Below are 11,826 nucleotides of genomic sequence, written 5' to 3' on the forward strand. Positions count from 1 at the left end.
TACATGCTTTCAGTGTTGCAGAAAGGCTTTTTCCTACAAGCCTGTAGTTTGTTTAGTTTTTATGATTTCACACTTCTTGTGCTGCACATTTTTCCTTGTAAATATTTTTATTACGCTACAATGAGCTTTAAGAATACAAGTGTCTCAGTGAGAGTACCAATCTATTAGCTGGAGATATTCAAGACCTATCTCAGCGAAGAGCTAACATGAAAGTACTAAAATACAACTCTACAGGCAGACAATATCATCTTTTTTTTTTCCCCTTTATTCTTTTCTCTAACTCAAAAATACACCGAGTCATTTTGTTTCCTATGCATTTTCCTTCTCCTGAAATTTTTTTTTCCCCAACAAAAGCCATGGCTAACTTCAGTAAAAGGAGAGAATAACACAGTAACTTGCAATTAAATAGAAATCGAAGTTTAACAAGCAATCTTGTCCACACGACCCCAAATACAATTCTTGAAGTTCCTTATGCTGCATTGATATCTTATTTGTACAGCGTGGAAGAACACTTAACATTTACTTAATAGCAAAAAACACCATGCATTTTTAATATAAGCAACATCTTGACTTTCGAGCAACCTTCGCTTTAGACTTTCCAGGTTCATTTCATTCTCTCGTTCTGTTTCTGCCTTTAATAGTTCTACTGTGAATTTCTGAAACGTATTTTAGAGGTGGCTTCACGTAAAATAACCCCTTTCCTTTAGGTTGCAGTTCCACAAATGCTTAAGTTGAACTAGGTCAGTCCTGCCACAGTTCTGCCTTTTGCCCTCTTACTTCTTCCAGCAATGCCACTCAATCAATTCTGCCTTAGGCAAGCTCAGGAAGCTAAGCTAGCAGAAAGTTACTTAGTCTTCAAAATATATATATACACATACACGTGCGTGCACACACATCTAGAGTGGCATTTCACTGGGCCAGCTTAAATCCACTAACACTCACAGACCTGCCTCCTCTGCACTGAAAGTCACAATGAAATTGTTAAGTCGTCATCATCCCTTCCCCTGCTCACCTGAAGGGGAGCAAAACACACAGAAGAAAAACCCGACAATGCAAGAGAACCAGCTCAAATCTGAATGTGTATAATGTCTTGCAACCAGCAGATCAGGTAGATACACAGCTCGTTGTGAAACCAACTCCTCCACTTCAAAGAAGGGTTTTTAAACTTCCCCAGTTATTAGAGCAGCTGATGAGTGCCTTCAGAACCAGCCAGACCACACCTTCACAGCTTTTGAACATTTGCACAGCCCTCCTTACACTACATCCCACAGCATCTCAAGTTTCAGTTGCATTCCAGAAACTTGACATAAGTTCATGCATATACAGAGGGACTATTTTTACCCTCACTTTTCTCTCACTCTTTTGTTCCCTGCCTCCCCATGTTTAAAACTCATTTGTTTTAAATTCAATCATAAGGCTGTCCGTGTTCACACAAGTCTTATAACACTGTAACACAGTAAGCACCTGACTCCAACAGAAACTTCCAGGGATTCTTGTCTGGGTAGCAATTACTCCTCTGAACAACAGGACCCAAATAAAAACTACTGGAACTTAACTCCTAAGCAACTCAATTCATAAGCAACAGAAGTAAACCTGTACCTGATTCTTCAACTCAGCAACAATAAATCATATTTAATGAGTTTTTATTTAGGACATTATTCACATTTGAATTTCATGCCATATATTGCAGTGACTCAATGTCAAGCAATGTTTCAAAGTTTTCAAACAAAATGAACAGATTTTGTAAATGAGAACCCAAACACTTCAAAAAAGAATAAGCATTTTGTCCCAACAGTTAAACTAACAAGCAAATGCTATGCTTACATACACTACACTTATGTTTCTACAAAAAAAGAAAAAAAACAAGATGGAAAATATTTAATGAGTGCTACAATTATCTCTCAGTTCTTATGAACTGATTTTTCATTCTTTACATACTAGTAAAGAGTGTTTATATTTTTTTTCTTCTTCTGCTATTCACATACTACAGCAAATTTTAATTCAGAGCAAAATATAACTTTTGTAAACAGGATTAGAAATCTGTCTTGATGAAAAAGGACTTTGATCTATTGTAGCCTCGCTTTATGTAAATCCACTTTTCCATGACAATTTACATGAAGTTAACTGTACAAAAGCAGAGAAATAAACTATTCTACTTGTTAATTTAGGTTTTTGGGTTGGCGTTCTTTTTTTTATTATTCCTCCACCTAGTAATTCAATTTCAATAATTAAATTCGTTCTTTTCACCTGCAAAATAAGGTGAGAGACGAATCGATGTGGCACTGACTTCACGGCCTGAGGAGTGACAACTCACCTGCTGCTGCTTGGAAAGAAAGCCGCAACCAACAGAAGAGTTCAGAGACAAAACCGAGCGTTTGCCTTTCTGCTACAAGGGATGCACCGACAAGAAGCAAACCCTAGCAGGAAGATGTCAGTGCAACCCTCCTATCCAGGAAAGCTCCAAAGTAGAGACACTGCTATCAGCAGGGGAGGCCTGTGAAACGTGGAAGACAGAAAACCCCTAAACACCTTTAAAGGGCATCCTTCCAGGCTGTAAGCCTTCACAACAAGATGTTCAGCCACATTAGTAGGCTAGAAACCATAGATCAGATAGTTGGAAGATATTCTGATCCTTGCAGAATAGGAGGAAGAGAGGCACTGAGTTACCAGCAGCGCCCTTAGAGCTAGGTGCTCTGCTGAGCTCCCTTCAGCGCAGCAAGCTCCCCAGTTAAGACAAACAGCAGACAAAGAGGCCCTGCAGAAGAGCATGTCTATTATCCCCTCTTAGTTCTCAGATGTAAACATCTCATGTAGTAGTTCGAATTATGCTGAGTTTCATTAACAGACAAGTACCCACTGTCAAACAGTACATTTGGCTATTTTTATCACAAGACCCTAGAAATAGTATAAATGAGAACGAATGAATTTTTTTAAATCCACTGTTGGAAGTTGTTAAATTTGAACATTTTGATAGAAAGTCAAGCAATTCAAAACAGCAACCATTTTCTGCTGCAAAAATATTGCCTTTCTAAAAAGGGCAGATGCGCTGGGATATAATTACAGCATTGAAACTGCATCTAAGTACAGCTTACATTTACCTTGCTTGATTGAAAAGCCTTAATTTACACTATTTTAAATATATTTATACAATAACAGACATAGCTAGCTAACTTACAAACATAATACCCGTTTGAAAAAGCTACAGCAAAGAAGATATCACAGGGATCACAGTGTGGCCCTTGCATGTAGAAAGAGCGTCAGTTGCTCTGTTAATGGCAATACTAAAATCATTCGTGTGATCTTAATTCAGCCATTTACATGTATGAATATGATCTCTAACCACAATTTTCAGCAGGAAAAACAGCTTTTTTCAGTTGAGAAAAGATACAGTACTACTTAAATGAGCAGCTAATTTAGTATTTTGTTGTACTGAAGAAGGCCGTGAAGAGAACACTCTTCAAACTCAACTCTGAAAAGCAAACTTCATGAACATTAAACAAAAAACATGAGGAAATTGCGTTCCAAAGTCTTTCACAAGATGGAGTCTAAAGGTATTACCTCTATTTTTTCCATACACAGACCTAAAAATAGACAAAGATACAAGGCATATTCTAATTCTGGATTCTAATTTTTTCGGATTATTCAGAGTTCTTAGCCTCGCATAGCATTCACAAAGCAGAATTCCCAGCTGACTTCAAAAGTAGGTCTGAGACACGAGAACATGAGCAAATGCAATATATGGCCCTGAGCCCTCATCAGATTCATCTCTTGTTGACCTCACTCTTCTCAAACTGTTAGCTCCCATACAGTCTCCCCACCGAGCTGCTTTCAGAGTACCATCAATTATCTACCTTAAAGCACAAGGAAACACATGTTCTATTTAAAGAACAAAAAGCAAAGTTTCCAAAATAGAGTCAACAAAATATTTTTCTGACTAAGGAAGCAACTAAATTTTCCCAAGAAAATTTAAGCAGGTCAAACATCCGGCACGTAATACTTCGGCCTGAATGCTCAGTCTCACAAAGGTCTATGTGACTGCATAGTGCCACATGTAAAAACAACCCTCATTTCCTCAGGATCTGAGTAAGATGCAGGATTTTAATAAAAGCTGTCAACTTCAACGGATACTGCTTCGGTCAGGCCCCCAACAAAATGCATATATGTGTAATTTGCAGTTTTCTTGGACAGGTAATGCCCATGAGTTTCGTACAAAAGCCATTATTGCTGCAGGCACTGTGCAGAAAGCTGAGACATGGATCCTGATGAAGGCAACAGTTAATTATACAGCCCTTGTTGGTGTAAAATTCAAATGGCTCTGCTGCTCAGACATAAAGAACATTCACCATTACTGTCAAAGCTAACTGCCAGAACCCTCCATTAAGGAGGGCACCTATGAGACTCTTATTTAGATCACCTTCAGTTGTCCAATCCCATTGGGGACTTTTTTTTTTTAAATATAAAACTCCTGATATTCTGCAAGTTATAAGGAAGAGTGTCCTAAGATCTGAACGAATCTATATTAATTGTCTTTAAGAAAACTTAAGAGACAAAAGTGCCTTGGGAACGTGCTCCCCAAACGTACACCCAAAATCACACTTACTCTGCTGCCAACAGATCTCCTGACAGCTCCTTGTAGATCAGACAAATAATGCTCCACCCTGAAGTAGCAAACTTAGAATCCTGGAGAGCTGATAGGCTCACAAAAGGGATAAAAGGAGCTTTAGAAGTTGGCAGGATCAAAGCAAAGGAACTGGAAGTCAACAATGGTTAGCCCAAATCTAAACAAGACTGTCTACACAGACTTCCAAAACACCAGTTCTTCTGAAATTGAATACGTAAAGGTATATTTCAAAGCAATAGACAAGTCACACAATAAATAAATCAAATTTCAGACAACGTATGGTATATAACAGCAATACCAATCTTTAGAGTACTGTTCTGTTCCTCGAACCAAACCAAACGAACGCCAACCAAACTGGTCTTAACAGCAAAAATTTAGGGGTAGAACTATCATGTATTCTTCAAGTTTGTTCAAGAAGTAACACAGAGAGAATTGTGGCTTTTAAGTGTTTAAATTACATGTATTGATACATTTGAGTCCCAAAGGTGACAGTCACTTCAGGCCCTTACTGACTCCTCTAAAACAACTGTGTTTTCCTGAGGCATGTATAAACTACGTGGCGTCTAGTCAGGCCACGGCTCTAAAAGTAATAACCCAAAATTATCACTTGGCTGTCAACCATTTGGAAAACATTGCAGTAACTAATTTAGAGGCAGATGTAGTCCTCATTAGAGACATTCTTAAGAGAAATCAAGACAGGCAAGTTTGTGAGTTGGCTTTGTCATTATGGACCTAATCACCAGCAATCTGAAATCTCCTTCTTTCCAAGGATAAGACCTCACTTGACGCTCTGCAAAAAGTACTGAATATTACTGGGGAATCCTAAACAAAAGCACAGAAACTATACGGAGCTGGGAGCTATCCTACAGAATGCCACACATACCAGCCCAACAATCTTACACGTGAGGACCTTTTCAGGTAGTTTCACAATGCTCGAGTCTAAATTCCTTGACAGCGTGTAGGGCTTCATTCTGCTTTTGAAGCATCTGTTTCAGCAGCTTCTTGGAAAAGAGTCTGAAGGAGCACTTCTTCCCTCCCGGAGGCTGCACTACCAAGCGAGCCTGAGGGCTGGGAGAACTGGAGCCTCCTGGCCCGCAGCGAAAGAGCACGGCTGGCAGAGCCGCCGCGGGAGGGCCAGCCTTGGAGCAGCAACACCCCACGTATGCTCAACACGTGATTCACTGTTGCAAGACAGTCGATAAAGTAACCACATGATCTCCTTAACGCCAGCAACACAGCCATTACCTCTGCTTCCCAGAACCATGCCTGAAACAGATCTGCCTTTCCTGATACTGAGGGGATCACAGCTGCTACAACCTGAGATGATGAGACCTCGCCTCCTGAACAGGAACAGAAAACATCCCAAGGTGACCACTGTAACAGATTTCTCAACAGCAAGCTTGTTTTTTTATTGTCAGTCTGTTAGTTTTTTCACAGGTGTAGAATAGAAGAAAGGTCCTTTACTTTTACTTCGCAAAAGAAAGTAAAAGAGATAGCAAATATTCTTCTGTAGTTCCCAAATAGGGCAGAAAGGCCGTTTCTATTGAAATGAGGTCCTGTAAGGAAGTGCCTCTGAAGGTGGGTAAAATAAGGAACTATGTCAAAAAGGGAAGGAAGAATATGGGGACAGAGTAGCAAAGGTCATCAATACTAGGTATTTACTGTCCAAAATTTAACTATCTATAAAATAATACTTCCTGGATGCAAACATTTTAATACACTGAAAAAAACAGAGACAGTTCTAACTAAACCAAACCAGGAGAAAATTAGCAGGCTAGAAGCTATGAACATACTCCTCACGCTCATGATAAGCGAAAGGAGGCAAAGAGATTTCTCCAGCCTTTTTGTACAGGACCATGGCAGACCCAACAGAAACATCAGCCATCGAGACAGACATAATTTTAAAAAGAAAGACATCCAAACTAGTGTGCAGATCAGGTGGGATCTCCACAAAACCTAAATGGAAAAATAAGTAAGGATCATCAGAGACGGGGCCGAAGAAAGCTTAGAGCTGGGTACCTGAAGCTGCTGTTGAACGCACGGCATATAAACATCAACCTTTATCAGTCACCTTGTTTACAACTAGAATATTTTTGACTTCATGAATGACTACTAATGAAGAAATGGCTTGCTTTTACAAGTAGAAATTGATAATTTCTTAGACCCTTTTCTATAAGTCATAAGAGAAGGCAATGCTCCGTGTCAATAGAGCCACCGGTTGCCATAACTACCACCAAATAGACAGCAACCATCAATGCAAAAGCCTGTTTAATGAAATTCTTAACCTGGCTTTTTGCCTCTCAGGATATGCAACTCTTGATGGAGATATTATTCTCTTTGTACTGTAATGCAGCACTATAACATCTGCTTCCCACATGATTAATTTAACAAATAAGCCAACACAGCGAGGCATACTCAGAAACAGGACACGAGGGAATGAAATAGCCAAAGCGTAGAGGCTCCCTAGTATATCAGGTTATTGCCTACAGACTGAAACAGAACAAGAGCGCAAGAAAGCAAGGCAGTACTCATCAATAACAGACCACTGACCAGTTATACCCTTATTATAACCACATGGCATATTGCTTTCTTCAAGCTTGTTTCATAAATTATGAAGTTTCATTACTACACAAGACCATCTACCAACCAAAAAAATATTCCAGTCTGAACTTCCCCTGGTTCTACTGCATGTTTTTTCCTAATGGACGAGCTCACCTGCTGAACTATGAGCACATGTCTACCATCAATGCTTTTGAACTGAAGATTTTTCCTTCAAAACATTATTAACCACCTCTGATGGAGATGCAAAATTTCATTTACCTATGGCTAGACACCATATGGGAGAGGACTACAAGCTATTTTCACCTCCTGATGTATCACTGAATTTCAAACTCTAAGAAACGCAGTCACAGCTAGAGCTTTTAATACTCAGACAAATAGCTATACGCTTAAAATTTACAGAGTTAGATATTTTCTAAAGTCTAAATTGCATTCTAGTAGACCAGAACAACTGCACTTAAGCGTCAAAACCACTGAAACTTGCATGAGAATCACAAGGTTTGAGAGCGTGACTATCTGATTTTCCTAAAACAATTACACAAGGTGCCTAAAAACAAATCAGCATGCAGCTATTACCATTACATAATGAAGCCAGGATATAGTGTACTGGATACAAAAAAAAAAATATATTTAATACTCAGTTATCTCTAAAAAGTAAATTGCAGTTTTGATTAGTAACAGGAGATTAACACACATATCCTCATATTCCAGACCAAGCCACCTCTAGGTTTACATTAGCCACCCTAAAGAAAATGAAAAGATGTTCCAGATGGTGAGCTGGAGAGATTTCCTTTACACTAGATAAGTAGCTAAGACTTCATTAAAAGTATTTTTCAAGATGCATCAAATGAAAAAACACTGACCACGCAGACCAGATAACAAGAACCAAGAGAAACAAACTATTGTTACTAAAATATTCATTTACAGTATCCACACAAAGTTTTATCTACCATCTGCCTGCTCAGATAGAGTTTGTAAGTAGGTTCCACATTTGATTCCCTTGCTATTAATAGAAGCCTAGGCTGGGGTGGGCAAGGTTACATCAGGCTAGACACACTCCTATTTCCTGAATCTACAATGAAGGCCTCCCAAGGAGCATGTAAAACAGTACCTTCGCAATTGTGTAACTGATTTGTATACACAAAGTTAAATCAATTTATCTAAACGTACTGTATTGAAGCAATTCGAGTCAACAGGCAAAACCGTGTCTGTGAGTATGTGAGCCCAAGCGTTTGCACTTGTTAATGTTTTTACATTGGTTTAAATTTAACTTACTTCATCTTACATGGCAAACAATGTTTCTTCTTCATTTAATTGCATCAGCTTAAATCAGTTCTTTAGATAAGCAGGTAAAACCTTATGTTGAGAGCAGGCTTCCCATGTATTGTCATGCAGTGTCCTCCTGCACAACCAGGACTGGAAATTTTACTCAACTCAGGGGTGTTGTTTCTAAACTGACACTATGAAATTCTTTATCTGGAATAATTAAATCTACTGACAGGACCTAGCTCATACCAAGGACAACTTACTCTTGAATTCTACTGTTAAAAGTAGTAACTGGAGTAAATCTAACAGAGAAATGAGGGAGAGTACTCTTACTCCCTCAGGGTTTGCACCTGTTTACATTGCAAATTTAACATTAATTTCTACTTCTTTATTAAACCAGCTTTATTTGAGAAAAAAATTCTTTAAAATGGGAAAAGAGGCAGAAGCGATAAACTCTGGGATGAGAGCAGTATTAGAATTCTTTTTAATATTTACCTGAAGTAGTTCAATTTGTCCACACTCTGTTAAAATCCTACCACTAAGAGGAGCCCTAAATCTATCCCACACAGAGCACTGGAAAAAGAGACATGAATTTTTTTTCTTACTTCTCAAGATCAAAAGGAACTGGTAATTCAGCAATACTGAGGAAAGCAGAAACACCAGAAGTTGAACAAGAACAGATAAAGAAGGAATTACTTCAGGAGCAGATGCTTAAAGTCAGTCAAGACCAAGGAAAAGAAAAGGAGAAAAAACACTCTCTCCAATGGGAGGGAGTCTACAAGTGGAAGTGATTCCATCAAAAAGGAAGAATGAAGAAATGATGAAGGCAGATAGTAACACGAACAAGAGGGGGACAAAAAAAAAATCATGACAAGAAACAAAGAATGAAGTCACTTCAGAGCAGGAGAACTGCAAATCTGGACACAAAGACTGAGAGTCAGGAAGACAACATTTAAATGGCAACAGACAAAAAGCGGAATTAGTGAAATACCTAAGTAGAAATGCAAAGGAAAGAAGGAATTTTAAGACACGTAATGAAGCAGACTAATAGAGTGGAAGTGGTAAAAATATGAAGAACCAAGGTAAGGTTTGGTATTTCTACACTTTCCTAGCATTTTCTGCTATCTGCCACAACTACAGATTTACTGGGAAAAGATAAGATGGCTCTTCCAAGAGCACACCATCTTACCATGGCTAAAACAATCAAGACAGACTATTCCAGAAACCTGGCCAGAAGAGAAGCCCCACTCAAGTACTCCAAACTGTCTTCTGGTGAAGCCCTTCGCTCTCTGGTGAACAAACAGGAGTGCAATGAACTCAGCTGAAGATACCCGGTTGTGAAATGTCAAGTGTACTGGCTAGGTATCACCTCTACCCAACAGGTTGGCTGATCCGTCCCTTTGCCATCGAGCGCAATGGGAACAAAGGCAGGTCTAACGAGGTACCAAAGCCGTCGCCGCCTTACAGCCAGGCGCTCACGCCTTGCCTACAACAGGTCTCAGAGCACGACGGACGGCTGACTTCCCTGAAGCCCTGCCTGACCATACCCACCCAAGAGATGCCGAGCTCCTTGATTTCAACCTGCGAACAGCAAACAGCAGGCAAGGCGAGCAGCAGACTGGGCACACGCACAAAAATGGCTCCCCTTAGCCCGACCCGCTCCCTTCAGCGCGTTTGCCCGGCCGAAGCGCTGGGCTCTGTGACCACAGCCCCGGGCCGGGCGCCGACAGGCCCCTCGCCTCACCGACCCCCGGCTCCCCAGGCCCGTGCACGGCTTAGGGCGGGGACCCTGGCGAGGCTCGGTGCAGGGGGGGCCTTCACCGGGGCCGGGGCGGAGGCAGGTGCCGCCCCCGCCGGCAGGTGCCCGCCCGCCCGCCGATGCCGCCCCGCTCACCCGGCCTCCCGCATGACGTTGCTGTCGCCGCAGTCGCAGGCGCCCCCCGCCTGGCTCCGGAACATGTTGTAGTCGTGCCCGGCGTGCTCGCCCTGGTGGAAGCACTCCGCGCACAGGCTCATGCAGGGCGAGATGCCGCACGTCCGGCAGCGGTAGGCCACGAAGTTGGCCGTCCACACCAGGCCGCACAGCGTGGCCGGGTCGTAGGCCCGCACGGCTTGCACGAAGCTGTCCCACGGCTCCCCGCCCGACAGCAGGCAGCGGCACCACTCCAGCGCCTCGCCCGCCGCCTCGCCGCCGCCCGGGCCCGCCGCCGGGGCCAGCACCCGCTCCAGCAGCGCCCGCAGATCGCCCGCCGCCGCCGTCGCCGCGCGGCCTTCGCCGCCCAGCGCCGCCTTCAGCCGCGCCGCCGTCGCCCGCTTGTCCCGGCCGCTGGCGCCGGACCCCGCCATGACGGGGCACCGCGGGGCCGTTACGGCTGCGCCGGGCTCCCGGCTCCGGGGCTCCCCCTTCCCTTCCCTTCCCTGCCCTCCCCTCCCAGCGGCACCTCCCTCTCGCGATAGCCGCGGAACCGGCGCCCTCCCGGCGCTGCCTCTCCCCTCCCCTGACATTGAGCCCTCCCCTTCCTCTGCCCGCCCCGCCGCACTGGCAGCGCGCAGGTGCGCGGGCACCGCCGGCCCGCAACACGTCCTTCCCGCAACATGTCGCTGTCACCCCGCAACATGTCGCTGTCACCCCGCAACATGTCGCCGCCCGACCCGACCCGCCACGCGCGGGATGCGAGTTCACAGGACCACAGAATGTCCCGAGTTGGGAGGGACCCACAAGGATCATCCAGTCCGACTCCTGGCACCACACAGGTCTACCCAACAATTCAGACCGTATGGCTAAGAGCACAGTGCAAACGCTACCTAAACTCCGACAGGCTTGGTGCCGTGACCGCGTCCCTGGGGAGCCTGTTCCAGTGTGCAACCACCCTTTGGGTGAAGAACCTCTTCCTGATGTCCAGCCTGAACCTCGCCTGTTGCAGCTTGACACCATTCCCGCGGGTCCTATCGCTGGTCACTAAAGAGAACAGACCGGTGCCTGCCCCTCCACACCCCCTCGCGAGGAAGCTGTAGGCCGCGATGAGGTCCCCCCTCAGCCTCCTCCAGGCTGAACAGGCCCAGTGACCTCAGCCGCTCCTCATACGTCTTCCCCTCTAGGCCCTTCACCATCTTTGTAGCCCTTCTCTGGGCACTCTCCAGCAGTCTCACACCCTTTTTGTGCTGCGGTGCCCAGACCTGCACACAGCACTCGAGGTGAGGCCGCAGAGCAGAGCAGAGCGGGACACTCGCTTCCCTCGGCCGACCAGCAGTGCCGTGCCTGAGGCACCCCACGACCCGGCTGGCCCCCTGGCTGCCGGGGTACAGTGGCACAGCTCACGTAGCGCTTAACGTGTCCGCAGCCCGAGAAGCGGGCTGCCAGCAGAACTTCTAGAAAGCCC

At 44.0% G+C, this 11,826-nt stretch overlaps 1 protein-coding gene across 3 annotated transcripts in view; it reads right to left on the minus strand.

Moving 5' to 3' along the window:
* The window catches only part of UBR3 (ubiquitin protein ligase E3 component n-recognin 3), a 105,527-nt gene extending 94,674 nt beyond the window's left edge, over positions 1-10,853 (minus strand). For 2 of the 3 annotated variants that reach the window (XM_080600922.1, XM_080600921.1), the window contains exon 1: positions 10,341-10,852. In XM_080600922.1, coding sequence (XP_080457048.1) covers positions 10,341-10,792 — 452 coding nt within the window. In that variant the 5' untranslated portion in view covers positions 10,793-10,852. Of the gene's footprint in view, positions 1-10,340 lie in introns of all 3 variants that reach the window. The other variant, XM_080600920.1, reaches the window with a different exon arrangement.
* Between the last annotated feature and the right edge of the window lie 973 nt (positions 10,854-11,826).

Source organism: Anser brachyrhynchus (assembly GCF_964034855.1).
Source record: "Anser brachyrhynchus genome assembly, chromosome: 7".
Classification (NCBI taxonomy): Eukaryota; Metazoa; Chordata; class Aves; order Anseriformes; family Anatidae; genus Anser; species Anser brachyrhynchus.